The 25476-nt window shown below is 33.8% G+C and overlaps 5 protein-coding genes across 5 annotated transcripts in view; 2 read left to right on the top strand and 3 right to left on the bottom strand.

Annotated features, from left to right (window-relative positions):
- Positions 1-875, bottom strand: part of LOC104719735 (cystinosin homolog) — a 2243-nt gene extending 1368 nt beyond the window's left edge. Inside the window, exons 1-3 of the mRNA XM_010437704.2 lie at positions 584-875; positions 337-469; positions 78-167 (exon numbers count right to left, since the gene is read on the bottom strand). Of these exons, the coding sequence (XP_010436006.1) occupies positions 78-167; positions 337-469; positions 584-702 (342 nt within the window). The 5' untranslated portion in view covers positions 703-875. The remainder of the gene's footprint in view (positions 1-77; positions 168-336; positions 470-583) is intronic.
- Positions 14607-16736, top strand: LOC104719733 (ATP synthase mitochondrial F1 complex assembly factor 2-like). Its single transcript, XM_010437701.2, has 4 exons — positions 14607-15126; positions 15811-15985; positions 16058-16335; positions 16418-16736. The coding sequence occupies exons 1-4, from the start codon at positions 14704-14706 to the stop codon at positions 16523-16525; spliced, it is 984 nt and encodes a 327-aa protein (XP_010436003.1). The 5' UTR covers positions 14607-14703; the 3' UTR covers positions 16526-16736.
- On the bottom strand, positions 16674-18554 carry LOC104719734 (succinate dehydrogenase [ubiquinone] iron-sulfur subunit 2, mitochondrial-like). Its single transcript, XM_010437703.2, has 2 exons — positions 17826-18554; positions 16674-17084 (listed from the first exon to the last, which is right to left on the bottom strand). The coding sequence occupies exons 1-2, from the start codon at positions 18494-18496 to the stop codon at positions 16913-16915; spliced, it is 843 nt and encodes a 280-aa protein (XP_010436005.1). The 5' UTR covers positions 18497-18554; the 3' UTR covers positions 16674-16912.
- On the top strand, positions 19719-20325 carry LOC104719730 (RPM1-interacting protein 4). The gene is made up of 3 exons (XM_010437699.1): positions 19719-19793; positions 19875-20063; positions 20175-20325. The coding sequence occupies exons 1-3, from the start codon at positions 19782-19784 to the stop codon at positions 20196-20198; spliced, it is 225 nt and encodes a 74-aa protein (XP_010436001.1). The 5' UTR covers positions 19719-19781; the 3' UTR covers positions 20199-20325.
- On the bottom strand, positions 20231-23590 carry LOC104719732 (uncharacterized membrane protein At3g27390-like). Its single transcript, XM_010437700.2, has 10 exons — positions 23219-23590; positions 22702-22810; positions 22423-22615; positions 22196-22329; positions 21822-22110; positions 21634-21740; positions 21347-21482; positions 21076-21271; positions 20711-20960; positions 20231-20625 (listed from the first exon to the last, which is right to left on the bottom strand). Exons 1-10 carry the CDS (start codon positions 23310-23312, stop codon positions 20373-20375), a joined length of 1761 nt encoding a protein of 586 aa, XP_010436002.1. The 5' UTR covers positions 23313-23590; the 3' UTR covers positions 20231-20372.

Below are 25476 nucleotides of genomic sequence, written 5' to 3'. Positions count from 1 at the left end.
AAAAAAAAAAAAAAAAAAAACAAAACAGAACACATTTACAGGGTAAAAGAGACAAAACAAAAACTTGATAAACTCACTTCATAAATAAAGATCTGGAACAGAGTAGCTGCTGTCATAACAACTGCATGGAGTGAGAATGCAACATCATTTGCAGCCACAGGTATCATCTGAAAATACGCCAAAAACAAAAACAAAAACCCGCTTCATCCCATCTTCCCCCAAAAACTAAACCAAAACAATTCCAAAACTACCAGAAACACATTCTTACAATAATCTAGGCATAGGAGTCTCAAAGAACCAAACTCCAAAAAAAAAAAAAAGGAGAAAGAGTTATACCTCTTTATCGCCATAGGTATCAAAGTACTGTTTCTGAATAACAGGACTAAAGTAGAGGGAGACGTTGTATATCATATACGATGAGTGTTTTGTCAAATTCAACATGGCGAAGTCGAAGTTCAATCCAACCACACTTTTTTTTTTTTTTTCCATTTCCCACAAAAATAACAAAAAATCATCAAATTCGATTTCGATTTTGATTTCGAAATAATAATAAATAGAGAGAGAGAGAGAGATGAATTTTTACCTCTTTCTGCGGAAATTTAAAACAATCTGTGGGTAAAAGCTAATAGACCACGAAGCAAAAGCGATCCATCCAACGATCTCGTACAAGATCTCCAGCGGAATCGAATTCCACGACGCCATTTTTTTTTTTCACCGAAAAAAAAGTCAAATCGATCTGTTTTTTTTTTTTTTATATATATAAAAAAAAAAATGTTTCCCTGGAGTTGACGAGGATGAAGACGAACAAGAACAGCCTCTTACTTTTATTTAGTTAATTTTTATTCTTTTTTTGTCGGCGTGCTAAAAAAAAAAAAGAACAACAGGAGTAGTATATTATTGTTTGGTGGGCAGGGCCTTAAGTTATGGGCCACATGATTTTGATTTGGAATTTAATGATGACTTGTCTTAAATATTTATGGTAGTAGTGTGTTTGTTTGTTCCAAGGATCTTATCATGTGAATGGCGTAAAAAGGAGCAATTGATTTTAATCAGACAGAGATCCCTTATCTTATCTCTTTCTCTCCCTCTCTCTCTCTCTGAACCTGACCATTTTTATGGCTACGTTACTAATTCAACTATTTATAATACTAAAATGTTTGTCTGGTGTTGCTTCAATAATTTTACTTTAAACCTCCTTTATTCAATAAGACTTTTTGGGTTTTGAATGAAAACTAAAAAAACTTTACATAAATTGACAACACCGATATCGCAAAACTCCAGATTTTTTTTTTTTTTTTTGCTTTAACTAAACAAGTGATGTAAAAAAAACTCACAAAAGTTTCGAATCTTTTCTTCTCTTAAATTTGGTTATTGGAGTTGATGACGACGAAGACGTACCTTTTTAAATTACTAGAAATACAGACAGAAATTGAAAACTGTTGCAAAAATGATGATGGGTCACTCGATAATGACGTGTCATGATCTGGAGGTGGTAGTGTTTTATAAGATTCCACGATCTTAGCGTGAAGGGTAAAGCTAGCAGTTGATTTTAAATGAGCTGAGAGAGCCTTTTATCCGATTGACCCTGACGTTCTTTGTGGTTGCGTACGTTCGTTCTTTGTTTTCAAACCGGCGGCTGTGGTCATTCGATTATCCTAATTTTGCGATTTTTAGTATTTAACATTTGTTTCCTTTTTTTGTGTGTTTAATAATTTATTGCTAAAACTAATTAGAAAGTCCCGGGGGAGGAGGACAATTAGTCCACGATCATTGATGATATCTTTATATATGTATAAAAGTAATTAGTGTATGATTTTATAAAACTTATTTAAGTATACTATATATCTAAAAATTTTAGAAGCATTTTTTATCAAAGTTTTGAAAATAGACATTTTTGAAAATTAGTATGAAGGAAAAAAAAACATTAATAATATTATGAATGCAATTTTTTTAAGAGTCGGTCTATCAAAAATATATTATATGAGTGTGTATTTTTTACAAATACAATCATTTACAATATTTTAAATAGTAATATATATTACTATTTTAGGATTGATATTATTATGAATGCAATTTTTTACGATTTGGTCCACCAAAAAATCATCAATTTTAATTTCTATTTCACCACAAACCTAGAGAAAGATTAGATAGATACAGAAAGAAATGATTTATCTTTTTCTGCGGAAATTTTAAATCAGTTGTGGGTAAAAGCTAAAAGACCACCAATCAAACGCGATTCATCCAATGATTTCGTAAGAGATCTCCAGCAGAATCGAATTCCATGACGCCATTTTTTTTTTTTTGAATAACATGACTAAAGTAGAGGGAGACGTTGTATATCATATACGATGAGTGCTTTTTTCCCTGAAAGTAGCACTATACACACATCTGGAATTTGGAGATGGTCAAGTTTACATAAACTTCTCGTCAGTTTAAACCTGACCATCTTTATGACTATGTTCCAAATTCAACTATTTATATAGTGATACTAATTTTGTCTGGTGCCAATTTATTTATGTAAACCTCTTTATTTTTGCAAGCTCCAAAGATTTTCTAGATTTTTTTTTTTTGGTAGGAAGATTTTCTAGATTTTGAATAAAAAGCTTTTACATAAATTGACAATACTGAGATATTGCAAAACTTAAGATTTTTTTTTGCTTTAGCCCAACAACAATCAAAAATCTAAAAACTCTTTCCTTTTTCTCTAGCCAAAAACTTGCCGTCTCTAAGGTTGACCGACTCCAGTGGCTTTTTTAGTACCGGAGTCGGGTTTCTCTCTTTAGTTTGTCTTTGTTTCTTTTTTTTTTATCGGCTAATCCATCTCTTTTTTCTTCCAACGGCAGCAGATTTAGATTTTCAGATCTACAATTTTAAAGCTTAGACCTTAGAGCTTCCTAACCTTAGGTTCAGCTTCTTGGCTCTTGTTTTCTCTGTCAAGTTTAGCTTTAGATCTGGCATTTTCTTGGCTGAAGCAGTCTCCAACTGTTACTTCACTGCCTCTGATGAAGAATCTTCACCAACGCAGATCGAGATCTCTTTCCTGTTTTTAAAGAGTCTTTCCTCCTAAATGGTCTCTAGGTTTTGGTAGTGTCTCACCGCCCTCAGTAGCTCCTCCTTGAAGCAACATAAAGGATCGCAGTGCATGCTCATTCGATTCTAACTTCTGGTAAAGGAGATTCTTGCAAGCTAACTCGTTGTGTGTTTTTTTCTATCTCAAATTTGTTTTAATTGTTATCATAAGATTTAGGTTTTAATTTTTTTTTTTAGATTTTTTGGTTTTCTTTCGGAAAGTAATGAATGGATATTTTGTAATTTGTCTGTCCAGATTGTTTCCTTTTAGTTTACCTTGTTTGGTGTTAGTCTTCGAAAGTGTTCATGTATTCGCCCGCTTAAACCTCTGGAAGAATTGTTTTACTAACCAGCTCTTTATATATTTTACCTTCAACAATATTATGAATGAAATCCATTAACAAAAAAAAAGAAAAAAAGCTAAAACATTCTCAAAATTATTGAAGACGTGCCTTTTTCAAATGCTATAAATACAGTATACAGACAGAAATTGAAACTGTTGCAAAAATGATGGGTCATAATGATGACCACGTGTCATGATAAGGAGGCGGTAGTGTTCAATTAGATCTTAGCGTGAAGGGTAAAAGCAGCTGATTTTTAAATGAGACGAGAGAGCCTTTTTATCCGACTGACCCTGACGTTCTTTGTGGTGGTTGCGTACGTACGTTCTTTGCTTTCAAACCGGCGTCGTACAGCCGCCGTTTTATTGGATTATCCTAATTTTGCGATTTTTAGTATTTAACATTTTTTTTGTGTGTATATATATAGTGATAAAAAAAACCACATACCACACAAATCAACTCGAGTTTGGTCGTCGTTGATGAGTGAATATGTTTTGTAATTGAATACTATTACTTAAAAATTAAAATTATTTTTTTCTTTTTAAAATGAATATAAGTATAAATTCTTTTTTAGTTATTTATATTTATTCAAATCAAAATCTTATTATATAAAGTTGGGTTTTGAAAGTTAGTCATTAACAAGATTTTGACATCTATCAAGTTATCAATCTGAGATTTTGACATGTGTAAATATTTAATAGGAAGAATTTGATTACAACAAAAAAGAAAATATTTTGTTTTAAAAAATATTAATAAAATAAAAAGATAATTATAAAAAAATTCAGAATTTAGAAAAAAAACAATTTTTTTAAAAATAATTATAAGGAGATTATATATATATATATAATATATATTTCATAAAATTCGAAATTATAATATTATTTAATTATTTTTTATTTTAAGTGATTACTTATTAAAAAAATAGAAAAATGATTAAGGAAAAATATACTTTTAATTATTAATTCTAATTTTGTATTCACTTCTATATAATCAAAGATCACCTCATATTTAAATAATTTTTCCAAAAACATTGCTTTCAACTTTGTTTAATTGGGAATATATTTTAATGGGAAGATAAATTTTTTTTATTTTCTTAAACCAAAATTTTCTACTACTTTCTCCTTTTTGAGTTGGGAGTAGGTAAGATTAATATGTTGACAAAAAAAAATATTAATATATGAGTCTTCTTTTTCTAATATTGTATTTTAAAATTTCTTGTAATATTTTTAGATTATTTTAATTTATATGATAATCTTTGAATGATTTGGGATTCATATATTAACATGCTTAAAAATTTATATTGTTTCTTTAATTATGCCAATTTAATTAACTTTCAATTTGTCAACCTTGATTGGTTGGTCATAAACCCTTATTTTTTTTGCAAACATAATTGTTACCATTATTCATTCAATCCCAAAGAGAGATAACAAATAGAAGCTTATCAACCTAATGAATTGATAAAATAGGCTAATCAAACACAAGCGTACAACAAACATAGATAGATAGATTGGAAAAAAATAAATTGTTGTTGATAGATCCATAGGAGCTCAAAGACTCTGACACCCTGGTTTGCGGAAATGTTTAAAAGAATTGATTTAGCCACATACATCACCAAAATGCACTTATTTTTTCAGTCAAGGGTCTTGAGAGAACTTCATGATGGGTGTCCTTTCTGGAAGTGATTGTCGAAATTGTGCGAGTGAGGACAAAACACAAGAAAATATCATTTGTTGATTTGTAAGGTCGGTAATCAAGTTTTTAAAGACTTCCAGACGTAACAAACCGGTCATCAAATATGGATTGGTCCACAAGCCGAGAATAGATGTAGGGCCCACTTGGGAATGTGGGCCCATGGACTGATAGTAGACATGGGCTCACTAAACAATGTGGAGGTTGAAGCGTTATAGAGACAGAGGCTACATTATAGTGTGTCAAAGACACTTCCACGAATACATTGAGAAATTTTGCATTGGTTACTAGCAAAAGATTTTGTGACGATTGAAAAAGGTTTTGACGTTTATTGGTCGTCGGAGCAAGCTATTTTGAGATAACAAAAAGACGTGAACATTTTCTCTCCTTGATTGGTTGGTCATAAACCCTTTTTTTTTTTGCAAACATAATTGTTACCATTATTCATTCAATCCCAAAGGGAGATAACGAATAGAAGCTCATCAACCTAATGAACTGATAAAATAGGCTAATCAAACACAAGCGTACAACAAACATAGATAGATAGATTGGAAAAAAAAAATCATTGTTGATAGATCCATAGGAGCTCAAAGACTCTGACACCCTGGTTTGCGGAAATGTTTAAAAGAATTGATTTAGCCACATACGTCACCAAATTGCACTTATTTTTCAGTCAAGGGTCTTGAAAGAACTTCATGATGAGTGGCCTTTCTGGAAGTGATTGTCGAAATTGCGCGAGTGAGAACAAAACAAAAGAAATATCATTTGTTGATTTGTAAGGTCGGTAATCAAGTTTTTAAAGACTTCCAGACGTAACAAACCGGCCATCAAATATGGGTTGGTCCACAAGCCGGGAATAGATGTAGGGCCCATTTGGGAAGGTGGGCCCATGGACTGATAGTAGACATGGGCTCACTAAACAATGTGGAGGTTGAAGCGTTATAGAGACAGAGGCTACATCATGGTGTGTCAAAGACACTTCCACGAATACATTGAGAAATTTAGCATTGGTTACTAGCAAAAGATTTTGTGACGATTGAAAAAGATTTTGACGTTTATTGGTCGTCGGAGCAAGCTATTTTGAGATAGCAAAAAGANTCATTTGTTGATTTGTAAGGTCGGTAATCAAGTTTTTAAAGACTTCCAGACGTAACAAACCGGTCATCAAATATGGATTGGTCCACAAGCCGAGAATAGATGTAGGGCCCACTTGGGAATGTGGGCCCATGGACTGATAGTAGACATGGGCTCACTAAACAATGTGGAGGTTGAAGCGTTATAGAGACAGAGGCTACATTATAGTGTGTCAAAGACACTTCCACGAATACATTGAGAAATTTTGCATTGGTTACTAGCAAAAGATTTTGTGACGATTGAAAAAGGTTTTGACGTTTATTGGTCGTCGGAGCAAGCTATTTTGAGATAACAAAAAGACGTGAACATTTTCTCTCCTTGATTGGTTGGTCATAAACCCTTTTTTTTTTTGCAAACATAATTGTTACCATTATTCATTCAATCCCAAAGGGAGATAACGAATAGAAGCTCATCAACCTAATGAACTGATAAAATAGGCTAATCAAACACAAGCGTACAACAAACATAGATAGATAGATTGGAAAAAAAAAATCATTGTTGATAGATCCATAGGAGCTCAAAGACTCTGACACCCTGGTTTGCGGAAATGTTTAAAAGAATTGATTTAGCCACATACGTCACCAAATTGCACTTATTTTTCAGTCAAGGGTCTTGAAAGAACTTCATGATGAGTGGCCTTTCTGGAAGTGATTGTCGAAATTGCGCGAGTGAGAACAAAACAAAAGAAATATCATTTGTTGATTTGTAAGGTCGGTAATCAAGTTTTTAAAGACTTCCAGACGTAACAAACCGGCCATCAAATATGGGTTGGTCCACAAGCCGGGAATAGATGTAGGGCCCATTTGGGAAGGTGGGCCCATGGACTGATAGTAGACATGGGCTCACTAAACAATGTGGAGGTTGAAGCGTTATAGAGACAGAGGCTACATCATGGTGTGTCAAAGACACTTCCACGAATACATTGAGAAATTTAGCATTGGTTACTAGCAAAAGATTTTGTGACGATTGAAAAAGATTTTGACGTTTATTGGTCGTCGGAGCAAGCTATTTTGAGATAGCAAAAAGATGTGAACATTTTCTCTCCACACAGGATGAGGGCAGAGCCGAGGTTCTCTCTCTGGTGGAGAAGGTTGGACACAAGGTTATCTACCCAACATAGGAAGGTGGAGGAGGTTGAACGCAAGGTTATCTCTCCAAGGGAGGAAGACGGAGCCAAGGTTCTCTCCATGGTGGAGGAAGTTGGACGCAAGGTTCTCTCCATAAGGGATGAGGGCGGAGTCGAGGTTTTTTCCATGGCGGTCTACATTATTGTGATTATACATCATTGATTATTATATTATGTTATCTATAAACACATTAAGCCAACTATTTTACTTTCACTTTGGCATAGTTACTATCACGAATACATTGAGAATTTAACATTAGTTACTATCAAAAGATTTTTTTGTGAAGTTAAAAAATTGTTTTTACTTTCATTGGTTGTCGGAACAAGCCATTTTGAGATAGAAAAAAGACGTGAACATATTTTCTCCACATAGGAGGAGTTCAGAGCCGAGGTTCTCCCTATGGTAGAGAAGGTTGGACACAAAGTTATCTCCGCAATGGAGGAAGGTAGAGGAGTTTGGACTCAAGGTTATATCTTCAAGGGAGAAAGGCGGAGCCAAAGTTCTCTCCATGGTAGAGGAGGTTGGATGCAAGGTTCTCTCCATAAGGGATGAAGGCGGAGCCGATGTTTTCTCTATGGCAGTCATACATTATTGTGATTATACATCATTGATTAGTATATTATGTAATATATTTTTTATTCAAAATGATTTTTGAGCCAACAATTTTAGTAATAAAAAAACTATGCAGAAGTGAAAGTAATATATTTGGCTTAATGTGTTTATATAGACAGTTTCTAAATGGTGATAAAGAATATTTTTGTAACATACAAAAGTACATTTAGGTATAAAAATATACTTTTAATAGTAACATACATAAAAGATTTGTAAATGGATATAAATCAGTGTATTATAACAAAAATTAAATTTATATATAACATACAACAAATTTTAATAAATTTAATTTTATTTATAAAACTTTAAATCCGCACATCGGGTGGGTCCTCATCTATTATTAGTATAACCGTCACTCTTATATTTATTAATTCATATTAGTTGAGTAGTCCAACTCCCACTAATGCGCTAATTTATTTTTGTCTTACTTAATTACAAACTGTTGACACTTCAACTACTTTAGGAAAAATATGTTGGATATGAGTTTCTGATGGGGTTTTGAAACTTTGATGTCTTATTACACAGAGAATTTTTTTTTTAAAAGGCATTTTGACTTCAATTGGTGACTAAAATTTAGGAAAAAAACGAGAAGGAATATCACATTCTTCTCTATTCCACAATTTTTTTACCATTTGAAAGTAATATTTTTTTCCTTACATTCCTCTACATTCTTCAAAAAAAAAAAACAATAGAACAAAAAAGTTCTTCTCCAAAATTGATGAGGAACTGAAACAACCTTTTTTTTTTTTTTTTAATTTACTATTGGTCCCATACCCACTAACAACCTAGCAACAATCAACAACAGCGGATAACCAAAACAGTTCCAATAAACCAATAAAAATTCCAACATTAACAATCCAATGACCAACAAAACAATAATCTAAAAGTAACAAAGAAATAACCAAGTTCCAACATCCTACAATGTTCTATCAGCTCAATTCTAGCAACCTAACAATGGCTAGACCACAATCAATCAAGCTTCTAGAACATCGTCCTCCTCATCGCCCTGATTCCACGATCACACTTTGCCTTTACCTGCACCACAAACACATATTGAGATGCATGAGTATTATTAAAAATACACAATGAGGCAATCCTCCCATCTACTGGGCTATACACACAAGCATTTGAGAATCTAATGTCAAGCAATCATCAACAGTAACAATCAAACCTGGAAACAAGTAATCGTCGACCAACAAAGGTTGGTGTCGACCGACACCATACCAATGTCGATCGACACTGACAACCTGGTTTCGAGCGACACTTCCTTGGTGTCGACCGACACCTGCTCAACACCTCCCGAAAACCCTAGTTGTGTCGACCGACACCTCCACATGGTGTCGATCGACACTCCCAAAGATTCCCGAGCCGTCCTCGCACAAGTGTCGACCGACACACCGAAGGTGTCGATCGACACTGATGCCGAGCATCGTCTTCCTCAACGCTCTCTCGCAGATCCCCGCTTCCCAAAGACTCCCATTCATCTCGAACTCATCTATAAGCCATATAAGGACGTAGAAACACCAAAACAACAACAAGCAAACAAGGAATCGATCAAACAACTCAAAATCACAAAGAAACATAGATTTCTCAAGCTTAGATAAGTCATGGTCATGCACTCACCTCTTTTGCAGGAGAAACTGACTCAAACACAGCTGTACCACACTCCTAGCAATCTTCTGATGCAATCTCAGCAATAGATCTTCCCAGAAACCACCACAATCTCTCCAAAACTCAAGAACACTCACAAATCTCCTTTTCTCTCTCTCAAACACTTAAGCGGCGACAAAAGAGAACTTTCCTAACCCTTTTCGTCGACCCACTCTTAAATAGGACGATTTAGGAATTTCAAATTGAACCAAACCGAACCAAACCACAATTAAATCAAACCGGTCGAAACCGAAAAAGATGGTGTCGATCGACACACCCATGGTGTCGATCGACACTCAGACCAAAATTGCAGTTTCCGGTTTGCGGATGTTACAAGAACAAATAGAACCAAAAAAAGAACAAATATTAAAATTCTTTTTCTTTTTATTTTAAAATAAATAAAAAATTTGTTTATCAATAAAATTTCAATTTTGTAATAGAAAAACTTTCATATTTTCATAATGTATTGACAGAAAAAATATTTATGATAGGAATTTTATGTTAAACTAATCTTAAAGCTCTATTTGAAAACTGTATGAATAGTAAAACAAATTTAAATTACTCTTAAAATTTTACTCTATGTTAATATTAATTATTAATATTTAATATGATATATCTAAAATTTAATTTACAAATTTTCTTTTAAAATTAGATGTAAAATTTATTATATATACATTAAAAATAATATTAGTATTATCATTGAAATTTAATTTATTTAATATTTCATATATTTTAAAATTAATTTTATTGTTTGATTACCATTTACTATTTTCTTCCTTCTCTGCAGATTTTCTTTTCATTACTCAAAAATTGTTTATTCCATTTCACATTGTTCTTTTTATTCATTTTCTTTTTGTTCTTCTAATGGTTACCAGTAGGTGTCTTTCTCATACCACTTTCCAAAAATGTCTATTTTAATTTTTTTTTTTTATCAAAAATGCTTATAAAAATTTGAGATATAGTATATAGTATACTCAAATAAGTTCTATAAAAACATAAACAAACAATATTTATGAGTATAAAGATACCATCAATGATCGTGGACTAATTTTCCTCTTCCCCTAGAGTTTCTAATTACTCCATATGTTTCACAAATATGTCATTTTAACACAATTCACACAAATTAAGAAAAAATAGAGTTATACATATTTCTTTATATTTAATAAGTGACTAATGGTTTAAATTCAATGAAAATAAGTTTTGGGTTAAGGGAAAAATTAGAAAATTAAATGTAAAAACACGTTGGAATTTTAAAGGGACACTCTTTGTGAAACAAATAAAAATCTCTAGAATGACACTCTTTGTGAAACAGAGGGAATAGTTTTTAAAAATAAATAAAAGTGGGGGAGGGGACAAACAATCTTAAAAATGAGGTTTATGATCCAATTAAATTAGAAACAAAAAATTCCGCACATGTATTTTAGATATATTTTCACAAAGTCATTATATCTCTAATTATTTATTTTTATTCAATTACTAATTATTATTAACCACAACCAAATATTTCATGATTATTTTTAGTTAACAGTTTATGTTTTGTTTTGCTTTTTGTTATTTTTGGATCCTAAAATTAAAATAAAAGATTAAAGTGGATCATAAATCCAACGGAAGTTTCATGGCCAAGGGTAAAGATGTTCAAGTTACAATTATTTGCAATGCACCAATTGTGTTCAAAATTATATTAAGAAATAATCTGCATTTTTTTCCATATATATTAAGAATGGATCTGTGCTAACGCGAGAAAATATTTACTAATATATAATATAATATGTAGCAAAAGTAGCAATATACGTAAAATATTATAAATGACTGCATTTATTAAAAATATGCACTCATATAATATATTTTGGATGGACCAACTCTTATGCATTCATAAAATATTAATCCTAACTTATTCTATCATATGATTGTGAGTTTTACAAACCATCCTTTATATTTGTTTAAAAATCATGATATTTTAAATAAATAAAAGCATACCAGCCAGTCCACTTCTGATAATAGGAACATTTTTCCTGCAAACTAATAAGCAGTAGAAGCATGCCAATCCACGAAATATAAACCCCAACCCAACTAGAAGTTGCAATCTAAGTGAGACTTGCAAGTGGAAGAGAATACTTAGAAAGTATACCATGTTCTCTTGAGAGGATGTCTTCGTACCATCCACCCTTCCTCAAAGGAAATTCAGAGAGGTTGTTTGTCTCAGGTAGACGATTCAAGGCTTCTTGCCATCTATCCTTGTAGACAAGTTCGTTGAATTCATGAATCTTGTTACAAGGGGACACCCAGAGGTCTTTGGGAATTTTTTAAAAACAAAAAATGTTTGAGAATTTCATACATGGAACATTAATTTGCATTTTTTCCTTGTCATAAAATTATTTATAATTAATAAAAGTATGATATCGTTTTTTTGAACAAAAATAAAAGGATAATATCTAATATAAGTTATATCCATATCCAGTTAGGATCCGAAATTTAAGTATCTAAGAATTTAATTTTAGATTTTTTGATTAATTGATCTGATCCATCGCTAATTTTATATCTAAAAAAATTAGCTTATGAGTTGCAGCAAAACTCATAAGCCATCATCTCTCATAAGTGGTCGCTATTAGAAATAATGTTTTATATCATTATATACGAAATTGTTCGTTGAAAATAAATAAAATGAATAACATATACAGTATTTGTTTATCTTATTATATAAACCTTGATGACAAGATTATTCATTAACAAGATCGTGAAGCGTGTCAATTATATCATTCAGATGTTGACACATGTCAATTCATTATTAAAATTTTAAAAAATAAAAATGTAAAAATTCTAAACCTAATCTAAAAAGGTTTTATATAAAAGTAAATAGATAAAATAAAACCTTATTATATAAACTTTAATGACAAAATTACTCATTAACAAGATCGTGACACGTGTCAATTATATCATTCAGATGTTGACACATGTCAATTCATTATTAAAATTTTAAAAAATAAAAATGTAAAAATTCTAAACCTAATCTAAAAAGGTTTTATATAAAAGTAAATAGATAAAATAAAACCTAATTTTATTTAAAATCTAATTATAAGATAAATATATATATATATATATACCATAAAATTCAAAATTATAATATTTTTTACTTACTTTAATTTTTAGTTGCTACATTACAAGAAAACTATTACTTTTTATATAAGATAAAAAATGATTGTGAAAATTATATAATTAGTTACTGTTTCTAAAAAAACGTAAATACTCACCTTTACACAAACAAAAAGATTCTTGAAGTAAAAAAAAAAAAGATCGGGCAAGACAATCCGCCTTCAAATTTGTCGCATGCGAGATCCAAGAGATGGAGAATAGTGAAAAAAAACTCCAGTGAATTAAACTCATCGAGCACGTTGAAGAAGGATGACCAATATTCAGGGGAATGCACCATAGTGAGTAACTCAACACGTATCCGCTCCATGGCTCACAACAACGTTTCTAATTCTGAATGCAGGGGGAGGGGCTCCGTCTTAGACACTTGGCCCCCAACAACAAGGTTCGCTCCTCACCAACGCAACACCACCAGCCCAATCATGAATGCTCATTGGTTGCTTTCCAAGAACCATCAATTTGACAACAAGGTGAAGAAACCTGGACATTCGAAGACGGAGATGGAGCCGATATGACCGCTGTAAAAGATAGTGCCTCTTCCCAAGCTAACCTATCGCCCAAAGTCTGAGCAATTATATCATTCATCTCGATCTCTAAACCTTAATTTTTTTTATGGCCTTCCAGATTGTCCATAAAAATCATGGTAATTGAAGAAGTTGATCAGGATCACCCTGTTGAGAGACATCCCTCCAGAAAACAAAATCCAAATTTGAGTACACCGACTTATATGGAAAACCCTCTGATGAGACAGGAGTTAGAGATAAATCCTAAACTTCCCACGAGTGAGGCCATTCAAAGAAAAATGTGATTAATAGTCTCAACCGCAGAGTCGCACCTTTTAAACAAGATATTTACATTGGACACCTCAGTATATCTATTTACTTTTATAGATAGTTTTTATTTACTAAAAATATTTACTTTATATCCTTTGTTAAATTTTATTTTATTTAAAAAATTCTAAACCCGCACATCGGGCGGTTCGTAATCTAATACTTTTAACAAGAAACAATTCCAATAATTGTAACATATCATTAAATTTCATATTCTCAAAAATTGTAACTCACGATATATATAAAAAGAATCTAAACTTGCATTAAGCAAAGCAACGCATCCCCTAACTTTGATTGCATTTTCTTATATAAAAAAAAAAGAACAAATCTTTGAGAATCAATAGAAAGGAGGGAAGTCAGATATTATATTCTAAATTTACATTGGAAATTAAACATTTGTTTCACTTAGGACAGATGGCTTGTGAGTTTTGCTGCAACTTAACTAATTACTCCTGTTTACTTCACAGTCCTCTGGCTAGAGCAGCACGTGTTTTGAAATGATCATCTCATGCATTTTGTGAATATACACTATATCAACCCAACATACTACTAGAGGCTAGCTGCTAGCACTAGCAGTGTGTTTTGGTGTGATTTCTCATTGTTCTATAAGTGAATGCCTTCAGCTATAGAATCATCATAGTAATAGAAACCACACAAAATAAAGACTACAGATCAATCAACGACTGATCTTTTAGACACCAAATGATAGTTAAAGACTTAAAGCCATTTTCTAGCAGTTTACAAACCTGTACATCAATAGACATCTTTCCTTTGGATCATCTGGTATGTTTGTAAACCAAACTCAAATCATCCAAGATGCCAAGATGATGGAATATAAACTAATACTTTAGATGTTGGAAATCAAAAACAAAGAAAATTGGATTAGAACCAATTTACAAATATTCATATAGACAGTATCTTAGTTTTGTATTTAGTAAGTCACAATTTTCAGCAAAAAAAAAAAACACATTCGCTAATTTTCTTTGGAGGTTTATCAGTTGGGGTGCGAAACGACATCGTTTGGGCTTGGATCTGTGATTAGAACCCCTAAGCTACAAGGTGAGAGAGAAGTCCATTTTTGTCACCGGAGAGGGTAGAAATTAAATGGCGGCGATGTTAATCGGAAGAGCTTTTAAATCGGTTAGAAACTCTTCTAATCTGGCCGTTCGTGTTCGATCCTTCTGTACGACATCCGCCGCTCGTCAACCCGATTCCGATACTCAGCCATCAGAATCTTCGTCGTCGTCGTTCACGTTCGAGAAAGAAAATGAGAAACCCATCTTAGTGAAAGCTCCCAACACTCGCCGGAACAACGACTCGGAGTCAGTGACGATGCCGACGTCTTTTATGACCGGTTCGATCGTCGGTAAGAGGTTTTACAAGAAAGTGACGACGAGGGAAGCTGATGATGGGAATGGATGGACTGTGATGCTCGATTACAGAACACTTAAAACCCCTTCCAAAAGACCTCTCAAACTTCGTTCTTTGGCTCTCGCTAAGGCCATTGCAGCTGAATGGGAGTATCAGGTTTGTTCCACATTTCACAAAATTCGATCTGGTTTGCTTCTAAAGTCTACTCCTTTAAGCTAGTGGTCAGTAATGGGTTTGATTGAATCTAGCTAGAATCCTTGTGATTGTGTCTGTTCGTTGTTCATTCAACTTAAAGCTGAGAGCTTTCTATTATGTTCTTTAGTTAGCGTGATCGGTTTCTTGGTTTTGCCATCTGAGTTCTTATGTGTTCAATTGGTAGTAAACTCGATTAGTGGCAAATTTGATAGTGTTCTGAAGCTCTGATCTTGATGGAGTTTACCTACATTCCGTGTGATTGGATCTGTTTGATTGTATATTCAACATAAAGCTGAGAATTTGATGTTGTTTGTATCCATGAACATCAATCAAATCGAGTGTGTTCTTTAGAGTCCATGATGTTTTGATCCATGTCTAGGTTTCGTAATTTTGACTGCTAATGTGATCGATAGGTTTGAATATTCTGTTTTTTTAGATCCAATCTACTGTTTTTTAAAGGTCCCTAATGTTTGATCGGATTCTGGGCGTAGTTCTGTGAAGTGATTAATAGGTTGAAAATTGGATTAGTGGAAGTGAGAGATGTAAAAGCTCTAGACTTGCCCTTCTCTGTTCAGTTTCTTTTGTGATTCTACTTATGCTTGTGCAATGACTGATTTGGTATCAACACGATGATCATGTGTATAGCTAACAGAAGGGATCAGACCATTCACAATGCCGCTCATGAGACTAGCATGTACTGCGCTTGAAAGAGTTCCTCTGACGCGTTCAAAGATCATCGAACATCTAGCGAGAAAGCTACATCAAGATCTCGTCTTTTTCCGAGCGCCTGAAGATAATGATCTGACTAGTGACGTCCATGGTATATAATACACTGTCTCTTCAGTTCCACTGCCTCCTAGATTTTACACTTATTGAGTTGTGTCTTTTGCAGAAATTCAGGTAGAGAGTATTGATCCTCTACTTGAGTGGGTGGAATCACAGTTTGGGGTCAAACCGAAAGTGTATTCTAGTATCTTCGGGGGTAAACAAGATGACAAGCTAGTGAAAGCAGTAGAGGATCTGCTCAAGAAGACAAATGATGGTGAACTTGCAAGCATTGATGCACTCCAAGCATCAGCTCACTCGATAGTTATCGCCCTCGGCATTTTCTGTGGGAAAATGCAGATCGATGATGCAATCAAATTGATTCGACTTGAAGAAGATTTACAGGTTTCCTTTTGCCATTCACCAGCTAACATCTATTGCTTTGGCATACTTTGTTAAACGAATCTTTCTCGCACGTTTCATGCAGGTGGACAAATGGGGACTAGTAGAAGGTGGGCACGACATTGATATCGCCGATCTCAAAGTTCAGATTGCATCAGCGACAGTGTTTCTTGCTCTATCCCGTGATAACTGATCACTAGTCTCTCTTTTTGCTCAACACATTTTTTGCTGAAAAGACTTTATCTTTAAAGCTAATCTGTTTGTAGAATAGATCATTTACCTTTCAAGTTCCTAGAGATAAATGTAAACATTTTGTTCCCTCTCTATTCGCAAATAAAGCAAAACTCAAAAACCGTTTGTATTAAAGCAAATGCTGAGGTTATAGATTATATCTTTCAGAGTTTTATTGCTTCTTGTTTTAGGCAATAAATTTCGGCAAGATGTACCACAAAATCATCTGCTCTTATATAACAGCAATACAAGAATAAATCCAAAATCAGTGTTTCTTGCAGATTATTATTAGCATCAAAAGCCATCTGCAGATGAGTTACTGATTGGTACTGCGTGATTGATTAGTTGTTCAACCAGATTGCTGAAGCTGCTTGATGTGTGTGATCTGTTTTCCTGGGTTCAATCCCTTTGGACAGGCACGAGCACAGTTCAAGATTGTGTGGCATCGATACAGCTTGAATTCATCGTTAATTGCTTCGAGCCTTTCCTTAGTGTACTCATCTCGGCTATCGCTTATCCACCTGCATATGTGAAAGAACCTCGTTACAATACCTTGAAAGATCATAATTTTTAGCTACTAACACAGATACAGTCAGATAGTTGAATTTGTGGTTTTCTCCAGTGACAGTTGAAGAAGGACCAAAATTCATTAACACCTTCGGTTAGATCTCCTCCATTTCAGTTGAACAAAGAGCTAAACTACGTTACAACTAAAGAGCAAAAACAAGCTAAATGTTCACGCATACATGACACATATATAATCAGATAGTTGAACTTGCGGTTTTCTAGAGAGACATTTGAAGAAGCACATAAAGTCCTTTGCACCTTGTCTAAAGGTGTCTCCTCCATTTCAATTGAACAATGAGCTAAACTATACTACAGTTGCAGTAGCAAAAACAATCAGAGACACTTAAAGAAGCACAAATAGTCGTTAGCACCTTCCTTCAGAGATCCTCCTCCAATTAAATGAACCAAAGAGCTAAACCACACTACCTAAATGATTTAATGTAAACTACCAGCAATCAATTTACCAAGTCTTATAGCTCAAACCAAAAATATACACAAAAGCACATTACAAGCACCTAGAGAAGCACAATGAGTCTTTAACTAATTCCTTCAGAGTTAAACTATAACTAAAGACGCTAAAGGAACCTAATTGACCGTATGTAAACTACCAGCAAGTCACAACATAATCAATCTGCAAATGCCCCGGGAACACTTTGATTAGTGAATCAATTATGAAAAGCCAGAATTTGTCTTACCTGTTGGCGTGGAGCAAAGCAGCAGGGCCAAGGTAAGACTCAGGGTTCCACCAATAGCTAGGACAAGAGGTACTACAGCAAGCACAGAGAATACATTCATACATCCCATCAAGCTTAGCTCTATCCTTCTTACTCTGTAAAATCTCTTTCCCAGGAACAGACGCTGGAGTCTTCCTCTTCAACCACGGCTCAATACTCTTATACTGATTATAAAAATTCGTCATATCCACAACCAAATCCTTAATCACAAACATATGTGGCAACGGAGTAATCGTCGTCTCTTTAGATCCAGATTCAATCTTCGTCAAACAAGCTAGACCATTGCATCCATCGATGTTCATAGCACACGAACCACAAATACCTTCACGGCAAGAGCGACGGAAAGTGAGCGACGGATCCATCTCGTTCTTGATCTTAATCAAAGCGTCTAGAACCATCGGACCACAATCCTTGAGATCGATTTTGTAATCTTGAAGCTCAGGCTTCCCTGGATTATCTGGATTCCATCGATAGATCTGAAACGTCTTCAGATTCGCTCCTCCGCCGCCAGACGAAGCTTTCGATTGTGCTTCTGATCGTGTTGATGTCCATCGCGCCGGAATCAATCTCGCCGCCGTGGATAACCGTGACGGTTTGGTTCCAACAACTCTTCCGATCAAACCGAACGCCATAAACTCTCGGAGAAGCTCAAATGAAATGAAATTTTTTTTTTGTGAAATGGCTGAGACTATTTGTTTTAATAGTGTTAGAAGAATGATTAATTTGTTAATAACCTGTAATTAATAATTAATAATGCGAGGCTTAGCTTCGACTACGTCATCGTCACCGTTGATTAAAAGCTTGGACAAATCTGAACCGTTTATAGATACCGGCAATAATCACACATTAATGGATATGTTCTGAACGCGCGTGTTGGACTCGAGAAGTGTGTAGGTGTAGCGTAGGCACACGTGGCGAGTTTTGATTCGATATTCGATAACAAAAAGGGTACAAGAAAAAGCGTCCCGTTTCTATACAAAAGACAAACAATTCGTGTCGTTTCAGCTATTTTCTCAAACCTGTTTTTTTGTTTGTTTGTTAAGTGTTTTTGTGTTCTCAAGTTTCAACAATAAAAACACGTTAAACATCTTCTAAAGGCCTCTTACTCTCACTCCTAAAGGCCAAGACAAAATTTGATGTTGATGGTTTTTCATATTGGTGCTCAACAAACTTTGATCTATTGATTGGTCTCTTGGGATGCGATGCTTTATGTGGATCTGAAGATAGAATAGGGTTAATTTACAATGAAATATGGTTTTAATGCTTGGTGTGTTCGTTGGTGATTTATCCTTATATTTTATGGAACATACTTTCAAGGTGGTCTTTGAGATTGAAGCCATCTGTCGAAACCATTCATTTATGGTCATTGAAGAATATCAACAAAGGAGTCAAGATTATAGATTTATCATGGGCAAGATTTACAACCAAAATTGTTTGTGTGGTTAGCGATGTAACTGATGGATCGCAAACCTTTGATTTTCAGAAAAAGTTTTGGTGCTACATAACAGGAATGATAGCCCAACAAGAAGATCAAAACAGATTGACAACGAAAACGATGAAGGAAAATAACAGATTATTTAATCTATTAGCCTGTAAGGCTTATCTACAACAGAAAGCAATGTGTTTTTCACTTTTTCGTTTGTTTCGTTTATACTTAAATTTTGGTTGTATGGTATGTGGAGCTTCATTGTGTACGCTCATTGATACATTTGTATTATCGGTTTCAAATTAATAAAGAATGAAGGTGTTAAAAAAAAAAAACACGTTAATTACAAAACGTAAAACCTATATTTAACCTAAGGAAAACGTTAATCTGTTATCAAATTTTAATTCTTTAAACGTAAGATAACAATTGTTTTTCTTGTTGTTTGAAGAATCATCTCATGTTCTGTTTGCATCTTTTTACATAATCTTTGAATGGCATCATCGGTAAGATCTTTCACATTTTCCACAATTTTTGTATTCTTTCACGTTCAATGTTTTCATTGATTTCGTTAGAAATTGTTGCAGAATAATCAACGACAGCAACAAGATCGACCATTACCAAAATTTGGAGAATGGGATGTGAACGATCCAGCATCAGCGGAAGGATTCACGGTTATATTCGCTAAAGCTCGAGACGACAAAAAGACAAACGCAAGTGGTCGTGCCACCTCACAACGCCGTGACAACAACAATAAATCTCAAGATGAACCTACGGTAAAAATCTCAATTGTCACAAATTTTAGGACTAGTTTGTAAGAAACAAAAACAATCAGCCTTTGTTCATTATGTTTTTAGAAAACATGAACTATTTTCTTTTTATTGCAGAAGAAACGGTTCTGCTGTTTCTGAAGAACAACAACACATCAAAAGGCCAAAAGCTGAGTCATAAACATTTGTTAGATCATTGAAAACAGCTTCTTCATATTCACTGAAATCTGTGTAAATTTATCATTACAGAGCTAAAAGAAAAAAAAAACAGACGGAAGTTTCGATCTAATTCTTGTCACACAAACATTTTTTTACTTACACAATATCAATGTCTCTTAACCCGCGGTTTGGTGAATCTTGATCTGACCCATTGCTGCTTGTCTTTTTCTTGAACGATTTCTGGCTGAAAATCCTAGAAACCGTTTTCGCAGGACGTGGGACTGATCTTGAACCGCCTTCATATCGGTTGTGTTTCTTGTCTAGCTCATTTGATAGTTTCTTGACTAGTTCCACAAAATGTCTTCTGAATGTTGGATACCTTGATACTGATTTGGTTAATCCTTGAAGCCTATAACCAAAACCACACACACAAAGACTACCTTAGAATCTGAAGTAGAAAAAGCCGTTAACAAGATTTGTGAGTTTTTATTTACCTGCGAGCAAAGGCGTCAAGTTCAGCTTTTCTGAGTTCGGTTAACGGAGGAGATTCAGGTTCAACAATGGAGCTTTTAAGTCTCTCTGAATCTCCAAACAGCAATACCAGTTTCCCAAGATACTCTTCTTCTTCTTCGGATAACTTTGCTGCTTCGATCTGGTCTTTGAGGATCAAAAACGGATTCAGAAACCAGTCAAAAAACGCGTCTTTTGGGCGGTTTTTTGAAGTTATCTCCGTAACACCGTCACCTACACAGAAAAAACCAATTTGTGAATCAAAAGATGCTTAAGGAAACTGTTTTGCTTGGTTCTTGATTATATTCAAATGGGTACTAGCAAAAACTGTTGAAACGTTGCAACATACCGAGTAGTAAACCAGTGGAATTAGATTTGATAGAGCGTAACAGCTCGTGAAGAAGAGAATAAGCAGGTAAGCCAAAGCTAATCACTTGACTGCCTTTGCTAGATTTAGCTTCTTCAATGTCTTTTGAGTTTATAATCCCTTTCAGCACCATAATCTCTCCGTGCCGCCTACATTCTACAAATAGAGCCTCCAAAAGCTGCAAAAACAAAAAAGGTTTCAGTTTAAATTTTAATACAAGTAATCGAATATAAGAATAAGTTGTTTTGAGTACATCAAGCGGTTTCAGGTCGATCATTGGGCCTCTGTTTGATCCTCCTCTTGATGGAGTTGTCTTGAAAGAGTTCGGTCTTGAAAGACCACCAGGTAATGCTGTATTAGCCCCCTCTTCGTTTCTTCGATATTTTGGCCTGTAACAAAAAACCACATTTTTGGAATAAAAAGAGAGAGAGATAAAGATTGCTGTACAGACCATTGGAGACAAACTTGGGCGGTTTTTTGACGTTATCTCCGTAAAACAAAGAGAGAGAAAGATTGATATATAAGCCATTGGAGACAAACCTGGGAAAGCAAGAACCTTCTGGCATGTCAAGAACATCATTGCTATACTCATCATAAATTGAAACAGAAGCAACAACATAGCAGAGACCGAAGAAGAACGATGACTCCTGTGTTGTGACAAGAGAGAACGGATTCAATATCATCAAGATTCACACTTGTCTTAAATCAGTAAGTTATTTTAAAATAACCTGATATGAGACTACACCGGCGTAGGCACCAAGGAAGACACTAGAGACCACAGATCCTGAAACCGCACCAACAACAGCTAAAGGCCAGAGTAAGATCACAAGGCCTGCGATTGGGACACACATTGTTTCCAAGAAAGGACCTTCACGTCCAATGAGATCGTGAAACAAACGGCGCCAACCTTTGAACAACATGTAAGGGCTTTTACAAAAGGCTACGAGTGATATCACTGGGAAATCAACAAGAATTCCAAGAACCGCAGCAATCACAGCGCCTGGGATTTGAAGTAACCTGGGGAGTAATATAAGTGCAAACTGTAAGAAACCACTGTTGTGTAATCGCAAATTACTGAATTTCATAAAGAGTTCTGTAAAACCTTATTTCATAATAGTGACGATCCGCGCTAGATGTTCTAAGATCATCCATAAACGAAAAGTAGGAGTGAAAGCAAACATCTCTAAAATCGCAGACAACGGTGAAACTGCCTTGAACAGTGCTCCAAGTCCCATCCTAGATTGTTAAAACAGACAATTTTATGTGTTGAGGTCTAATCTGTAATAACATACAAAACAAGAAATGGAGAAGAAGAAAAAAAAAACTTACATAAAAGCAATGGAAAAGGGGATTAGACTTCCCTACGCCAACAGCATCGAAAGTGGCAAATATTGGAGAAAGAAATCCATAGATAGCACCTCCGAGGATACTTCCAATGATACTAACCACAAGCCAGAGAACGACACCGAGAGGAAGGCATAAACACAGAAAGAGCTTCAAGATAGGTCCTAACTGTTTAGCACTGATATAAAACAAAAACGCTTCAAACATTGAAAGAAATGTATTATTTGTAGGAGGACAAAGATTGTTTCAGCAAAGATAGAGTACCTCACTGTGGAATATGGAGTCCAAATAGCGTGCACTGGTAAAAGGCCTAAGATGATTGCAGAGTTTCCAATGGCCACAATAAGGCATATAACCGGGCAGAAAACGACACCTAAGTAAACAAAGAAGGCACTCAATGACTGATACAACCAGATGAATGGATAAATGAATTAAATTACTCTAAGATGAACCATCCATAAGCCACTGAACTAGTGAGCAAGATCTCTAAAACAGAACAAAGTTTATGGATTTAGGTGTTTCCTTAGAATTAGAAAAGGGAACTTTACGGTATTGAAGAACCCTAAATTGGGTATGGAAGCAGTTGAAGAAATAAATGAAACAAACCCTACAAAAATCCCTAACACAAATCAAGCAAATCTTAAATTAAGTCAACATCGATAAGAGTTAATGTTATATCCCCACAATCGAATTCAAAGTCTGAAACTTTTGATTAGAAAAACAAAAAAAAAATGTGAGTGAGTGTAAGTATCGACAGAAGAAGGAGGAGAAATTAAGTTACCTTTAATGACACCAAGGAGGAGTAACCCAGTGAAATAAGGAATGAAGAGTATAAATTGCCATAGAGAAGCCAAGATTCCCGTTGGAGGCTCCATTACAAATATATATATATATATCTTTCTCTTCGAATTCAACAACACAGACCCATCACTCAAAAATGTCGCATTTATGAATGAATGAATCCCTAGAATCTAAAATTGAATAACAAAAGGTAAAGCAGAGATTTTTTTTTTTTTTTGTGAGGAAGAGAGAGAGAGAATGACAAGTTCAAACGGTGAGAGACACGACAAGAAGCATAACAAGTTATCTTCTTTAGTCCTCCGAGGATTTCGAGATTTTTTCTTCCTTTTTTTTTTACAATTTAAAATTTACAAATTTGAACAGCAAACACACGAAAGATTCGAGCGAGAAAGAGAGAGAGGTCACACACTTGGGATTTGACGGTTAAGAAACCGTCCATAAACCCTTAAACCAAAAAAAAACTATATAATTTTGTCCCCTGTAATATAAAATACTATATCACTTTACCAATTACTAATCACAAAAACATTAGTAAAAATAATTAAAAATGATTTCATATATGGAGTATTTTAAAAATATAACATTTTTTCAAAATCACTTAAAAAAAATATTTTTTCTTTGAAACTTTCTTAGTAGAAAAGACACCAAAAACTATATTTATCTAAATATACATGTAAATTTACAAAATCATATACAAACTACTTTAATATAATTATAAAAATTATATATATATAAATTAAAAATTATATCAAAATTTTATTAGATATTTGGATTTAGTTTCATAGTAGTAGTTACCTTATAGACTCTATTAAACCTCATAAAATTTTAAGTTTAATAAGAAAGTAATTTTTGAAAATATATATATGAAGAAGGTAATCTTGAAAAAGAGCACAATTCTCAAAAATTCTCTTTAATACTTCTTCCTTTTTTTATATTTTTTTTTAAAGATTAATGTATGTTTATTTTTAAACCAAAACGTCATTTAATACACAGTTTGATTAGTCCTTAAAAAAATCTGCAAAAATGTTAATCATATAACAATATAAAATACATTAAAATTTAAATCTTATTTTTTAAAAATACAATTTTAAAAGATCATCTTAAAAACAGTTGTATTTTAATACTCACTTTGTCCCATTTTATAAGATCTTTTAGTCAGAAGAACAAAATTTAAGGAATTATAAATGTATTCTTATTTTTATTAAAAATTTAATATTTTTTAACCAATTAGATTATAATATACTAAACAAACATAAATTATGCATACTTACAAAAATTAACAAAGAAAAAGTCTAGAAAATCTCATAACAAAGGAAGTATTTTTCTATTGTTATCGCTTTTGTCATTTATTAAAATTTTGTTTTGGGTTCTGTTACCACTTACTTACCATTCAATTTTAAAATAAACATCTTTTACGAAAGATCGATAAAGACGTAAATAAGATTAATTTTTTTTCTGTAATTTAATTTGTTTCAGTTTCTTCTGCTGGTATAAAAATATTGTTGTTGTGTTCCTGGTGATCGGTTTTTGTGCTGTTTAACGCATGAGCCAACACCTTCCTCCTCGTATTGGGTGAAGGAAGCACGAGAAAAGAAGGTTAACAGAAAACGACATGCATCATGTAGTAGTAATTAGTGATCACTAAGGTTTCTTTATTTTGATGTCGACACTAAGCGACAGTTAAAGAATCACAATACCATTATATTATTATCAAAGTAGTAATCGGACATTAAATTAAAGGGAAAAAGGAATTAAAAAGCATAGAAAAGTGAATACAGGTGCTGTTTCTTCTATGGTTCTTGAGTGTTTTTATTTTCTTTGGTTTTAAACCAAACCTAATTTTGGAATAGGATCCATACGTGGATCATGGTGGTTCCACTTGGTACGACTGGTCAAACCAATTTTAGTATTCTTATGTACTTCTCCAATAGAAAATGGTGTGAGTGAAATTTAAAACTCCTGAATCTCACCAAATATCACTTTGTTAGGAATCAATCACACGTCAGAGACTGTAGTAGGATATAGTATAGTAGTATATTGACGATTGCAAGTGTTAGTCTATTTATAATCAATTGGTTGTGAATTGGAAACGTACAAGACTTAGCATGATATTATGAATGTTGTCTTGCAAGTCTTACTACCACGTGGAAGATCGAATTACAAAATATATGATGTTGTCATCAGTTTGTGACTATTTTATATAGTTGGTGGACGAAGCATAAATGGTATCAGTCTACG

This window comes from Camelina sativa, chromosome 10 (assembly GCF_000633955.1).
Source record: "Camelina sativa cultivar DH55 chromosome 10, Cs, whole genome shotgun sequence".
NCBI classification, from domain to species: domain Eukaryota; kingdom Viridiplantae; phylum Streptophyta; class Magnoliopsida; order Brassicales; family Brassicaceae; genus Camelina; species Camelina sativa.
This window is presented reverse-complemented; position numbering and strand designations above follow the sequence as displayed.

Excerpts from the sequence above, each read along its gene's own strand:
- LOC104719733 (XM_010437701.2), top strand. The coding sequence starts at position 14,704 with ATGGCGGCGATGTTAATCGGAAGAGCTTTTAAATCGGTTAGAAACTCT. Across the intron at positions 15,127-15,810 it reads CAGCTGAATGGGAGTATCAG|CTAACAGAAGGGATCAGACC; the intron begins GTTTGTTCCACA and ends TCATGTGTATAG. Across the intron at positions 16,336-16,417 it reads GACTTGAAGAAGATTTACAG|GTGGACAAATGGGGACTAGT; the intron begins GTTTCCTTTTGC and ends CGTTTCATGCAG.
- LOC104719734 (XM_010437703.2), bottom strand. The coding sequence starts at position 18,496 with ATGGCGTTCGGTTTGATCGGAAGAGTTGTTGGAACCAAACCGTCACGG. Across the intron at positions 17,085-17,825 it reads GCTTTGCTCCACGCCAACAG|GTGGATAAGCGATAGCCGAG; the intron begins GTAAGACAAATT and ends TCACATATGCAG.
- LOC104719730 (XM_010437699.1), top strand. Across the intron at positions 20,064-20,174 it reads AATCTCAAGATGAACCTACG|AAGAAACGGTTCTGCTGTTT; the intron begins GTAAAAATCTCA and ends TTTTTATTGCAG.
- LOC104719732 (XM_010437700.2), bottom strand. The coding sequence starts at position 23,312 with ATGGAGCCTCCAACGGGAATCTTGGCTTCTCTATGGCAATTTATACTC. Across the intron at positions 21,272-21,346 it reads TCGACCTGAAACCGCTTGAT|CTTTTGGAGGCTCTATTTGT; the intron begins GTACTCAAAACA and ends TTGTTTTTGCAG. Across the intron at positions 20,961-21,075 it reads TTCCACTGGTTTACTACTCG|GTGACGGTGTTACGGAGATA; the intron begins GTATGTTGCAAC and ends TTTTCTGTGTAG.